This window comes from Tachypleus tridentatus, chromosome 8, assembly GCF_004210375.1.
Source record: "Tachypleus tridentatus isolate NWPU-2018 chromosome 8, ASM421037v1, whole genome shotgun sequence".
Taxonomy (NCBI): Eukaryota; Metazoa; Arthropoda; class Merostomata; order Xiphosura; family Limulidae; genus Tachypleus; species Tachypleus tridentatus.
The window spans coordinates 87,065,900-87,080,693 of NC_134832.1; the positions used below are offsets into that span (position 1 = coordinate 87,065,900).

Genomic DNA, 14,794 nt, shown 5'->3' on the forward strand with positions numbered 1-14,794 from the left:
AATCCAAAATGTTATCTTAGACTTTATACAATAAATGAATAAAAAATACAATCAACATCAAGAGATCGATAAATGATCCAAATTATTACAAGAATTTTGATTAAATTTCATTCTGTTCCGGTTTATTCGATGCACAGATTAGCTTATACAATATTTTCAATTCCAAAGAATGTCACATAAACATTACAAAGCATTAAAAGAATCCTTCGATTCGTCAATAGTGTGTTAATTCAAAGTTGAGAGCCCGGCATGGTCAGGTGGTTAGGACACTCGACTTGTAATCTGAGGGACGCAGGTTTGAATTCTCCGTCACACCAGACATGCTTGCTCTTTCAGCCGTGGAGGTATTATAATGTGACGGTTAATCCCACTATTCGTTGGTAAAAGAGTAGCCCAAGAGTTGGCGGTGGGTGGTAATGACTAATTGCCTTTCTTCTAGTCTTACACTGCAAAATTAAGGGCGGCTTGCGCAAATAGCCCTCGTGTAGTTTCGCGCGAAATTCAAATAAACAAAAAAACCAACCAAAGTTAAACAACCAACTTCACATTTTCAAATTTTTTTTTTTCATGTTTATACCGTGTATGATAAAATACTACAAATGATCAAGCAGAACCGGTTGTTAACTAAATAGTTATTTATAGAGCTTATGCTGTCTAATTACAAAAACACTACCAAACTGTATAAATGCAAATGCTATATATAATCTGTGTTATCTATAATAAAACATTAACAATGTTCAAGCACAGCTTACCATTACCTAAACAGTAATTTGTTTGTTTAGAAATTAAGCGCAAAGCAAAACAATAGGTGTTCTATGCTCTGCCCACTATAAGTATCCAAACCCGGTTTTTAGTATTATAAGTCCGCAGATATTCCGCTGTGCCACTGAAGGGAGCAAATAGAACTTTTCTTACCTAATTGCAAAAATGCTATCAATGAATAGAAACTCAAATACCACGAAGGCATACAACATTAAAATTTGCATATACGTACGAATGAGATGAACGAATCCAGAAAAATACCACCCCAAGTTACTCATAAAGCTATTAGCCCTGTATGACCAGGTAGTTGAGGCGTTTGACTCGTAATCTAATCTCAAGGTCGCAGCTTCGAATCTCCATTACACCACAAATATCTTTCAACCATGGAGTTATTATAATGAGATGATTAATCCAACTATTCGTTGGTAAAAGAGTAGCCTAAGAGTTGGCGGAAATTCAAAACAAATAAACAAATCATTTCTTCTTTGCCTTATGTTTATTTAAAATGTATTATTCCATTTTTTTTTTGTTTTGTTTGGCTATCGATTATTAAATTCATTATCTCCAGCAACGCTCTGATATTACATATGAATATTATTGGCATGTCAAATTCTTGAAATTGAACCAATAAATTTTATTTTCAACAATATAATCGCATTTATGACTCACTATTATAACACTGTTCTTTCGTTGAACAGGTTTTTTTTTCAGATTATTTGGTAAAGACAAGGGTAAGACCAATCCACATAATGGCAAAAAATTAATTTCTTTCTTTCTGAACATTTCTGTAAGCTTCCTTCACTTGTACATTGTTGTAAATCATAGAGATAAACAGGTTTCTTCAATACAGAAGCGAGACTGGAATTATAAAATTATATCTGAACTGCATGCTGTCACTGTCAGTCATTAATTACATAACTGGAGGTAACATTTTTTTAATCATGAGTGAAATCTGTTTCCTGTTCAAAAGGTGTCAGTATTGTTACAAAATATGCAAGCACAGTTCAAATATGAGAAAGAAAGATTGATGTACCAGTATCTAGATTATCCAACTCTTTCTGGGAATATTCAACAAAGACTTGCTCATCTTAATTTATCAGTTTTATTGTGTTGGTGTTACCAACTGAACTCTTGCCTCTTCCCCAAGTATATCAGTTGCTTGTGTTGACTTTCAAATGTAGGACACGATGGTTCATGCTTTGGAAAATACTTTCAGCAATGGTCCAACTCTTTTCATGTCATACCTGACCACAAGCTGTAGCGCATGAGAAAAGTAGGACATGTTCAAGAACAAAATCGGATAAATTGTCTGTTGGTTTAGGTTCATACAAAAGTTCAGCTTCAAAGTACTGTCTGTAGATAAGATATCACTATCTCTTACACTAGATAGTTTTGTGGTTTAAATCAAGGCAAGCAAAAAACCTTGACCATGTTGGAAGGGTTATCAGATATCACATATGACAACTTGTTGTTAATGTTAAAGAGATTTATTACTTCCTCATATTGGCCTGAAATGTCATCAGGTGTGTGATATCCCTTGAAACACTGACATGCTAGCATGACTGTTTGCGTTTTCCCGTCAAGTATAATTTTTTATTGTTTTGTTTGTTTTTGAATTTCGCGCAAAGCTACACGAGGGCTATCTGCACTAGCCATACCTAATTTAGCATTGTAAAACAAGAGAGAAGGCAGTTAGTCATCACCACCCACCGCCATCTCTTGGGATACTTTTTACCAACGAATAGTGGGATTGAGTGTCACATTATAATGCTCCCACGGCTGAAAGGGCGAGCATGTTTGATGTGACATCGATTCGAACCTGCGACCCTCGGATTACGAGTCGAGTGTCTTAAACACCTGGTCTCAAGTATAAAATGGCCAGTGACACCAAGAAAGCTGTAAATTTATCTATTACTCAAGGCCTCCATTGTAGCATTGATGTTGGGTACTAGTTGCAGTAGAGAGATAATTTTTTCTTTGGCCTCATCCTTGCTCTTCATCAACATTGTAGCAAATGCTTGTGACTGGGAAGAATATATCGAGAATCCATGGCTGCCATTATATCTTGAAAATATTTGGACTCTTCCAGTGAGAAGGGTTGCAACATTCCGGCAATAACATTGACGAGTTTGTTAGTGATGTGCTTCTGACGAGTGTGTATAGACTCGTATGTAATTGTTTATGTACAGTACGCTGCCACTGTAGGCTGCTGCACCTGGACGGAAGTACCATAGCCAGAGGCAGATATGCCAACCATTACGATTTTGGTGTATACATTACGACTATACGCTCATACAGACAAATATTACAACTTGTTGCAACTCCCAAATTATTATATATTATATAGGCCTATACAATAAAGTGATAAATTGTTCCCCCAGGTCTTCAAAGGAGTGAAAAGAAAATTTCTAGTGAGATACAAATAAATTTTGATAATAAATAAAAGACATAGTCCAAATGGCTACTTGCGATAATCATGTTTGTGCTTGAAATAATAAAAAATATTTGTATCTCCGACGTCAACCAATAGTTTGAGTGCGGTGCTTCTCCATTCTGGGTACGTGGGGGAATCCATAGTTACGTCATCAGTGCTTGTCAGCCAATCAGCGATCGCGTAGTTGGGTATCTCTCGTTTTCTTAGCGGCATAGAAACACCAATGCGATCGTTCACAAGTTGGAATAAAAAGAGGCCTCGTTTCACCAGATTGTCTTGTTTCTAGCAAATCTAAAAGGACTAAAACTGAGAATCAAAAATTTAGGAAAGAGTATAGTGCAAAATATCCAGTCATTGCATCAAAAGTCAGTGACAGTCATGCGTTTTGTACAGTTTGTCACATCGATTTTTCTGTGGCGCATGGCGGGATAAACGATTGTTCCAGACATACAAAATCGGCATCTCACCAACAAAAGGCTGAGGCGAAGACAAAAACGATGCAGATAACGACATTTATGAGCAAGAATTCAGAATATGAAAAGAAGTGATGTTCACGCAATTCTTCATTACTCATAATTTACCTCTAGCTGTAGCCGATCATGCAGGGTATCTATTCATAAAAATGTTCCCAGACTCTGATATAGTGAAAAGATATGGCTGTGCTAGAACCAAAACTACAGCCATTGTACAAATGTTGGGTTGTGAAGATGATAAAATGATTTCATGCAAACTTACTAACAGTGTTTACAGAATTTTTAAAATTTATTTATTAAATACAAAAACACAGTCATAAATGAGCAATCTATAGCAGTAATAGATAATAATAGTTACAGTAATAATATAATAATGAACAGCTTAGAGACATTGGTCAGGCCTAGTAGCCGAAAATGATAACGGACTCTGTCTACAATCATTACGTTCAGTCATTTGAAATAGTTGGCATCTGTACACATGTAGATTCATGTAGCAATGCCTTATGATTACGCTAGAAATATAAAAGCATTGCTCTTGTTTTTTATTAGTCATTTTGCCACGGACATTTTTACTGTGCATGTCACGATTTTTAGTAAGTTATATTCAAAGTTATTTTTTGTTTGTATTATACCAATTAGCATAGCAAAAAATCTTAAATCCATATTTTAATTATATACAAGTTTTAAGTCTTTAATTAAATTTATAAGGACACATTAAAATAAAATCATGAATTTTCCCTAGTGTGAGAACTGTAATTTTTTTTCTCTCGGCATCTTCTTTCTTCTCTTCACAGATAGCCTCGTTGCTTTGCGCCGTAAACCATCAAACTTCTTTCTCTACTTTATGTACCCGCCCGGCATGGTCAAGCGTGTTAAGACGTTCGACTACCAGTCATCACCACCCATCGCCAATTCTTGAGCTACTCTTTTACCAGCGAATAGTGGGATTTTGTTTTATGTATCTTATCGAAATGTCCTGTTTACTTATAAAGTAAGCAATGGATCGTATGCGTCTGTTTTATTTTATGCATTTCAAATAAATTTATTTTTAGTCATAGAATAATAGATTGCTTCTAGCTGCACTTTAGTTTTATGTACCTCAGTGGAATATCACACTTTCTCATTAAACAGTCAGTTAATTTAACATGACATATTGTTTTTAATGTCTTAGATGAATATTTTGTCCAGACATTATGTAATGGATTGATTGTACCCGTTACTTTGTTTTATGTTTGGTATCTTGCAATAGTATTAACTCCTGAAAAGTTTCCACACTTTGTTACTGTCTGAGCTTGAAATCATGAAGTTTTTCAAATGGGAATTTATATGTAGGATCTACATAATCAACTTTAAACTGAGAAAGCTATAAATATATAATATTATAAAATTTAAATTCTGAAACAAAATTAGAATATTCTCATTTGCATAACTATTTTGGGCCCGGCATGGCCAAGCGTGTTAAGGCGTGCGACTCATAACGCGAGGGTCGCGGGTTCGAATCCCCTTTGCACCAAACGTGCTCGCCCTTTCAGCTGTGGGGGCGTTATAAGTGACGGTCAATCCCATGATTCGTTGGTAAAAGAGTAGCCCAAGAGTTGGTGGTAGGTGATGATGACTAGCCGCCTTCCTTCTAGTCTTACACTGCTAAATTAAGGACGGTTAGCACAGATAGCCTTCGAGTAGCTTTGTGCGAAATTAAAAAAACAAACAACTTTATGTACTAATCATCCAAGAAATACAAAATTATAATATATTTTCATAATGCTGGAAAGCATACTTTTCATAACCTTCAATTTTGTTTGGTTATATAGCCATCAAGTAGGAAATCACTTTTCTAGTCACATCCTCTCTTTTAGCATTTGGTGTATTCTAGTGGACCAGTATTTTGCAAAATACAATCACATATCTCTGATATTATATATATGCATATTCATTATTAATATTTACAAATAAGTTATTGAAATTCAGTTAAAACATGGAACACTTAATAAAGAAGTATAGCACACAATTATCTCTCCCAGTTGCGAAGTTTGTAGTCGTTTGCTGCTTGAGGTAGGTTGATTGATAAGTCTACCTCAAATTTCGCACGTGGAGGATAAAAAATAAAATACTTTTTCAAAATGTTTTATCTATACATTTTGAAGCAATCAAAAATAATAAATTACTTTATCAATACCACAAAATTTCACTAAAGTTTACTAAGCTTAGTAACTAAGCCGTATTTGGGTCTAAAAATACGTAATCTCAAGCTCATATCTTACATCTTTGCTTAAAAACCAGCACGAAAAGAACGAGTTTGCAGCCCAAATATTTCAAAGAGGCTGAGAAAGCCACTAGGGGTATATTCGATTGGTTATTGAGTGAATTTGGTGCACGTAAGTAAGTATTTTCAAAAATTGAAAAAGTAGACGGGCCCACCTTGAATCAATAAATATATAAATATCGCATAAAATAGAAAAGATAGGAGTTTTTTATTTTGTATTCTAGCTTATCGGTATCGATTATTTGAATATCTAATTCGTAGAAAAACTATAGACTTTGTATTTGGACATCACAAACGTTTAATTTGCATCAATGCTGCATTCAGCATACAGTGACACATAAAAATTAATATTTAGGTAATTTTTATAATTTACCTTTATATAACTAAGTTAACTACTATATAATACTAACAATAGAACTACAATTTACAATTTGATAACAAATTTATGGACATATATTCATAAAACTGTAGTTCAATAAAACTTTGAAAGCAAGTCAACAAACACGATGACATATTTTTGACCCGTGTCGACAAAGTTAAGGGACTACTTCATAATTGTTTCTTCTATTTAATCAGATACTGCATTGTAATCGTCGGAAACATATTATAAAAATACACGGCATCATTGAGCACAAGATTTGTACTACTAATTTCAAGGCAATCTACTATACACTGTCGTGCAACTGTCTTCTCATATCTGTTCGTTACAAATTTCCACATTTTTTGATGGATCAGCACCAACTTGAAACAGTAATATAGGATGACATGATAAAGGTTATTAGGGGTTAACCCCCATCTAATTTCATGCAGAGAAAATTCTGAAAAACAGTATCATTTTCTTTGTAGTACTGGCATCTTTATGCATTTTTCGTGCACTTTTAAGGCTAACTTTGTTAAGTGAAAAAACAAAAGCACGATTTTTCATCTTTTGTTACAAACAAGTTTTTATTTCCTCCGTCCAACGGATGGGTACTCCAACTAATTATGTATATAAATAGAAGAATATTCAAGGTAATCTTCAGTGAAATTTTCTTAATATATTTAATAGGAAATGTAGTTTTTCTCTCGTATAATGTTTAATCTGTAAGGAAATATTTATAAATCTTATCACCCACAATAGTTATTTATATTATCACTAGTAGCACAGTAGTATGTCTGTGGACTTCTCCTGATAGAAAACAGGTTTCGATACTCGTGGTTGGCAGAGAACGTCTAACCCTTTGTGTAGATTTATGTTCAATAACAAATAAACAAACTTAATTATTAAATGTTATAATTCATATTTTATATGAAGATATATTCAGGAGAAACCATTAAAAGCTACAAATTGTTTCCTTATTGATAGTCCTATTTTATCGATTTTCTAAATCACAAGCTATGAAAATGTTATTTTTTTACAACTGTGCAATTATTTTTACTATTACATTGAAGTTTAATGTGTGTTCTTGATTTATTGGTTTGTTTTCAAATGATACAATAGTCATAATAATTATCCTATCGAATTACTACTACTCATAATACAAAATGTAGGCAATTATTCATTTTGAATGCTAATGATTGTTAATAAAAATGTCAATTCGTAACAGCAATAGCTTAAAGAAATTAACGCAATTTTTACACCTTCCAGTTGTTAAGTTAGAATTGATATTTTAAACCTGAACTGCACCTTACTTGCATCTTCGCTAAATTGTTGCCCCCCGCTAGTACAGCGGTATGTCTCCGGATTTACAACGCTAAAATCAGGGGTTCGATTCCCCTCGATGGGCTGACCAGATAGCCCTTTGTGGCTTTGCTATACGAAAAACACACAAACACACACTCGCTAAATTGTTAGGTCAATGACCTCTAGGGCTCAGGTACAATTGTGCCTGATTTTGAAATATTAAGCAGCTAGAAGACAGCTGCTTCTGCCCCACTGTTTTTTTTCCAGTCTTTTGAACTGAATAAAACATAACTATCACTTTTATCAGAAGAAAACCTCTGAAAGTTTGGATCGTATAAAGTAGAATCACTTCTGAAACCTTGAACCCCTCGACCCACTGTTCTTTATGCTAACCACACCCAGCATAGATGATGAATCACCCTTGAAGAAATTTAAACTTTGTATAATTATTGATAAATTGAGGAAGTAGGTTGGCCATGAGATGTTGTTCTCTGTGTCTGATTTGACTCCGAATTCGCGTGAATCACAGAATATTCCCTTCACTTTAAGCTGTGGGCATACTATAAAAGAGACAATCAATACCTTAGCGTTGATGGTGGATGGTAGAATACTGCATACTAGATATCTTTCTTCTGATCAGTAGTTGAAAAAATACAGTAGATAGTCTTAGTAGCTTTGTCATAAATACTGATAAAAAATTCATGTTTTAAATGCGACAAAGTACTTTGGATGACATAGTTTTCATTTTGAACGTTAGTTGAAAGCATTGTATAGCTTAATAGGTAGAATAAATACTTTAATTTACTGATTATTTCTAATTAGCTAAACAATAAAATATTTTGGATTCACAAATGCGTAAAAGTTCTTAAAGAATTATGTAAAAAGTTTAAAAGTTTATCATTAATACTTATCTACCTTTTGTCTTAGAGGGCAGCACTAAGCTTCTATCTCATACGATATCTACGTGTGCGTGTAAAATCAATTTGCAATATTGTTCGTAATATTTTAAATAATTATTTGTTTGTTGATGATTAGTAGTACTTCCTAAGTTTCAAAAATGGTTTTGGCAGACTTAGGGAGAAAGATAACTTCGGCATTGCGTTCACTGAGCAATGCAACCATCATAAACAAAGAGGTAAATTTTAACCTATGTAAAGTATATTAATAGAAATAAAAGTTAGAATTAATTTAGGTAAGAATAAAGAAAACAAAAAGTAATGTCATGCTTGAAATCTACGTCGCCAACCTGACTTGAGTCGAGGTTCAATTTTAAAATTAAGGTTAACTTAGCCAGAGAAATCTATAAACATTTATTACACATGTCATTAATCAAGAGTATTCTGAGTCTGATTGTTCAGGCTCGGGCAGCGTTGTTAATTTCGGCGACAACATGAATTTCGGCACAGTATCGTAGAGTTTCTTGTTCGCTGTCTGGTCGTTACCTCAGACTGTATTTACTATATAATAAGCTATTAAATGATATTATTTAAAGTAATAAACAATATTCTGCCACTTACTTAGGAGCTATATTTTTTGTCAGTGACGCTAACTTCCCAGACAGTTTAAACATCAAGACTTTCCTTGCAAGAAAAAGTCAATATAATTCAATGTAAACTATTTAGACCCACACTTATATTTTTCATAAGCCTTTCAGTTCCCATCTTAAACTCTTCAAGAGGACTAACTTTCACTGATACAAGTACAAGGTGTTCCAAAACGTGCTAAAAATGTTTGGTTTTAAAATTGATACAGTACTGCAAATGTTAAATCAATTCACCTCCATACATCAACACTTAGTACCAGTTAAAAACAAAAAAGTGTAGTGTTAAAATGAGTATGATTTTTAGGACACCTATACTACCAATTAAAGTCAAGTCATGCTATTAGCTTTTCAATCTGTTAGAAAAATATAAATGTATGGACAGCCTTTTCTAGATCTTAAATTTGTATTCTCTCATCCATGTGCATGTTTATGTTTAATTGAAGAACAGCACTGAGCTGTTGGTGTATCTCAGTCATATCATCTGCCAATCTAATATTTAAAATTAAAATAAAATACCCAAATTCAATTCTTATCATTCAAATATTTATGATCTTCTCTTAAAATATCTTAAACTAACTGCATCCACCATATCTGAAGGCGGCCCAGCATGACCAGGTAGATAAAGCACTCAACTTGTAATCCGAGGGTTGTGAGTTTGAATCCCCATCACACCAAATGTGCTTGCCATTTCAGCAGTGAGGAATTATAATGTGACAGCCAATCCCACTATTTGTTGGTAAACAAGTAGGCCAAGAGTTGGTGGTGGGGGGTGATGACTAGCTGCCTACTTTCTAGTCTTATACTGCTAAATTAGGGATGGCTAGCACAGATAACCCTCATGTAGCTGTACATATCAACATTCAGTTATTTTTCTAAATTAAGATTAAAATTTCCTGGTATTTGAAATTGTAATATGTGATGTGTGTAACTTAATAGATTGGAGATTTGTCTGAGATAAGTAATAATACATATCAGGAGAAAAACAAATATGAGTCTCTTTACTGCATTTAGACCATTTTATTACAATTTTGTGCTAACACAGAGTTTTTGATTAGGGAAAAAACTACTGTCACATATTGAGACATGATGATAGAGAAAAATAAGAATTTGAGTGTGAGAAATGTGAATAAGATTTGAAAATGATTATTAGTTCTGTCAAACTGGCTGATAGGAAATTTAGCCTTCAAACAAAATTTCCTTCCCGAGTATACAGAATTTTTAAATTTTGAAGGAAGAAAGTTGTTAGAATCATTGTAATATTCAGGTGAAGCACACAAGAAGTAATACAAGAACATCTAGTCTTTCACAATAGGAATGACATTAGAATGATTTGGAGATGATCATTAAAATGATGCATGATTCAAGCATCTTAAGGTATGAGGACAAGATTAAAGTTTTGCAGGAAGTTCATGCAACTGGACTTGATTATTTGGATTGTTAGTTTTTAGACACTTAAGGTAGCTTGTTTCTACAGTATAATGAAAAGTTTAGAAATAAAAATTCTTATATTTAGAGGTAAACGTTTTAAGCTATAAAAGCCCAGATGCAGGCATATGCTTTGATAAAATTATTTTTCTATTAAATTTGTGAATTGTGGAATGATTTGTTCTCTAAGTTTTTTTCTGTTAATTTGAATTTCAAAATTTTATTGTAAATCTCTCAGGATGTAAAAGGTTACACTCAGTTTGGAGTATGAAGTTTTATTAGGTGAGAGAAGACTTCTGCTTGCTGAAGAGTTTTCTTTTTCATTGCTTGTTTTATCTTTGAGGGAAAATTTATTTAGGGAATTAAGAATGACAATTTTAATTAGAAAGTTGGGGCAATTTTGCTAAACCTGTGCCCTAAAAAGTTGCATATTCAGCTCTAGCTAAAAATGAATTGCAACTAAAGAGGATGCACATTAAAACACAGAAAGGAAAGCATGGAAACTAATGTGTTTTATTCAAATTATTTTTGACATCATGAAATTATGTACATTGATTTGTTTGGCAAAAAATAAACAGAGTTAGTACAGCATGCAGTCTCCAAAGATATTTATACTCTTGTGCATGGTATACACAGATATTATCATCATTGTTTTCATGGTTCACTACAACATACTTTCTAAATGATTTGTATCTATCCACATTTTTGTTTAACAAATAATAATTTAATGAGTTGTGTGTTCAAAAAGAGCACCTTAAATTTAGGTTATAATTGCACTAGTTTTGATTTTTGGAACTTATTTCATTCTAATTATATTTGCCCCCAAGACATTAAGTAATGGTATTTTCTAATTTATTAGTTTAAAAGTGTTATTTAGAATAACTGGCACCAAAAATCAAATAAACAAAAGTTAAAATGGTGATAGTACTCATGCAAACTGCATGCTATAATATGAATTTCTGTGTATAACACATGCTGTATAGCATGAAATAAACTTTGTTATGAGGATTCATTATGACATAATTATAACATACTAAGTATAACTAATGAAAAATGATATGGAGATTATACCAAACATGGGAAGTTTTAAGGTTTTGAAAATGTAACAAAGAGAGTGTAGGACAAAATTAAACCTTTAAGAGATTGAAATAAGAATGTTTCTATGTTGTTAAAATATGATTTTTTTTATTAGATTATAAATGAAGAATAACTACTTAATCTATTTGAAGATGGAAGGGAGTTTGTTTTATCTTGTGGTTAGTTTTTGTTTTAATTGCTGTTTTTGAAAAACTAGAGAAATTTGAAGAGAGTAAAAATCCAAGTCATGAAGAGATTAACCTTAAAAACTTTGAAGATGTCAGATTAATACATAGTTAATTTTTCATGATTGGAAGATTTTTAATGTGGACTCTAATTTCTTAAAAGTTGATGAAAATAAGGTTGAATAAATTTTCTTTTTATCATTACCTGACAAAGATATTAAAGTTTCCTGTTTGAGCATCAGAAGAGTTTTGAAAATGTTTTTTTCCTGATATAGGAGTTAGAATCACTTTAAGGTTTAAGTGTTTTGAATGGGTAAATATAAAGTAATTAGGAGATTGTCTGAAATGGAGAAGACAGAGTAGTAGTAATAATCATATTTTTTTTTTCTGATTGGCAGAGTATATTCTTAGGTCCTTAAAATACATAGATTATTTGATAACCAAGAATATTATTTCTTCTCTTAGCTTAAGCTTTTGTTATTTTGGATGTTGAAAGCACTTATGTCATTGTCTTTAGTGCGAGACTCTATATTGATAAAAAGCTTGTAGTTTTTGCACTAAACTATGGCTATTTTGTTGATATAGGTGTTAGATTCTATGCTGAAGGAGATATGTGCAGCTCTGTTGGAGGCTGATGTTAATATTAAACTTGTAAAACAATTGAGGGAAAATGTGAGGTAAGTAGTTTTGTGGTTAGAAACTTAAAATTTTCTTATAAATTTAAAGTAAGTTAAAATTTGTTTTCATTATGTTTAGAAACTAATTGCATTATTTTTGATAACATATTGCATTTGTATATTTTGATTTTCTTTCATTTTGTATAACTTGATCTTCTGAGTGATATATTGTAAATCCTACAAATGCCTCTGTGTCAAGCTGCAATCAAACTACAAGTATTATTTGACAACTGAAATTTATTTTTTATGGACATTTATAAAGTGAGTGTTTTAAAATGTTGCTATGCATTTATCATTTTTTTGCAAGTAGATTTTGTTTTTTGTATTTGAATTGATTGATGGTTTAAATTTATAATAATTATAATACTGGTAGCTTAGAATGTCCTTGTGTTTATCTGGCAAAAAAATTCTCCTTCATGTGATTATAACTTGCTATTGTGTATTGTATGTTTTTTATATTGATGCAAAAGTTATCCAGTCTTTTTAGCCTTAAATAACGGTCATGGTTTGTATTAGTAAAGTGGTGAAGTTTATAAAAGCAAAAGAAGATGTGTTTACACTATGAATGTTTTCATTCACAAAATAAATTTCTAGCCTCTTGTTTATATATTCATATTCTGAAAGCTGTTACTATTATTTTATTATTAAGAGTCTGTATTTTGTTTTTAATGAGTGGCAGGTATTCTCTGTGTTTATTTTCTTAGTGTTAAAAGTATAAATATATTTATACTTTAGCTATTATTTTTATAATGCATTTTATGCAATAGATTTAAATATTAGTTAAAACTTCTAGTGATTGAAGATTTTATGGATAATTTTGATTATTATGTGTACTACATTACAAAGAGATATGATATTGTATGTGATTTGATTGTGCAAATCATTATAATTTATTTGGTTTTATTATTTATATTGTTTGTTTTATTTGCTTCCAATTTTGGAATTTTATGTGAATCTCAGTTTGAGGTATTTAGTTTGTATTTAAAAAGAAAAACATGGATCAAATAATTGGTATTATAAGTTTTTTATTAGGCATTTAGGATCAAATATTAAGTTAATTTTAGTAATTATAATTTGTAACACCATTTCTACACTTACATTTTACTTTTTATGGAGCTAAATACAAATATACTTGCTTCCTTTTTTAGAACATATGCAATAAATTATGTTCCAAATTGTTCATAATTAATATTTTAACATGATTTAAGTAAATATCTATCAGGTCATCCCTTAAGTAATGTCCAATTTTAGGTTCAGAAAACAGAAAGGATTTCAAAGGCTTTTAATGTTGTTTAATTAATAATGTATGTTCCATTATTATTAATTACTTCCTACCAAGGATTCACAAGCTTTTGTATGCCACTTCTATAAAATTCTTGGGGTTTGGAGGAAAAGAATATAGAGAGGGTAGTTTTGACATCTTCATGTGTTCCAAGCTCTTTTTCATCAAGATAGTTCTGCAAACTTTAGAAAAGGTGATAATCAGATAGGGCAAGTTCTGGAGAATAAGGAGAATGTGGAAGTTTTTTCCAGTCTGGCTCTTCAATCTTTGCAGATGTGATCCTTGCTGTAGGGTGCCATGCATTATTCTGGTGTAACACAACACCTTTACGATTATTCAAAGCAGGCCTCTTTTCTTTCAGTGCAATGTTCAAGTGCTCTAACTGTTGACAATAGAAGTCTGATGTAATCATTACATTGAGTGACAGCAACTCAAAGTGGATCACACCATCAATATCCCACCAAATGCTTAAGACTTTCCTTAGGTGGAGGTCTATTTTGGGCTATACTTTAGCCAGTTTACCTGCACTGAGTCATTGTCTGCAGCATTTAACATTTTTATAACATATCTATTTTTCATCTCCAGTCACTAATCTGTCCAAAAAAGGTGAGTTATGTTCATGAGAGTGTAGAGAAGTGCAAATGTCCACTCTTTCACTAAGGTTGACTTCTGTCAAATCATGGGGGACTCATTTTCCAAGTTTTGACACCTTTCCAAGCTGTTGCAGATGACAGTGAACTGTTGAATGGGTTGAATTAAGCTTCTGTGCTAGTTCTTCAACTGTTACAGCACAGTCTTCATCAAGTACAGCCAGCAACAAGTCATTATTAAACTCAACAGGACGACCTGAACATGGTGCATCACTTAAGCTGTCATCACCTGATCTGAACTTCTGAAACCATCGTCAACATTTTCTTTCATTGAGACTCTCAGCACCATAAACACCTTGAATGTTTTGTGTAATTTTTGTTGCACTATTGCCATTTTTAAACTTATGTATTATATGCCTA

The 14,794-nt window shown here is 32.3% G+C and overlaps 1 protein-coding gene across 1 annotated transcript in view; it reads left to right on the plus strand.

Annotated features, from left to right (window-relative positions):
* The first annotated feature begins 8,515 nt into the window (after positions 1–8,515).
* Srp54k (signal recognition particle 54k) overlaps positions 8,516–14,794 on the plus strand; it is a 33,926-nt gene continuing 27,647 nt past the window's right edge. Inside the window, exons 1-2 of the mRNA XM_076449960.1 lie at positions 8,516–8,730; positions 12,411–12,502. Of these exons, the coding sequence (XP_076306075.1) occupies positions 8,653–8,730; positions 12,411–12,502 (170 nt within the window). The 5' untranslated portion in view covers positions 8,516–8,652. The remainder of the gene's footprint in view (positions 8,731–12,410; positions 12,503–14,794) is intronic.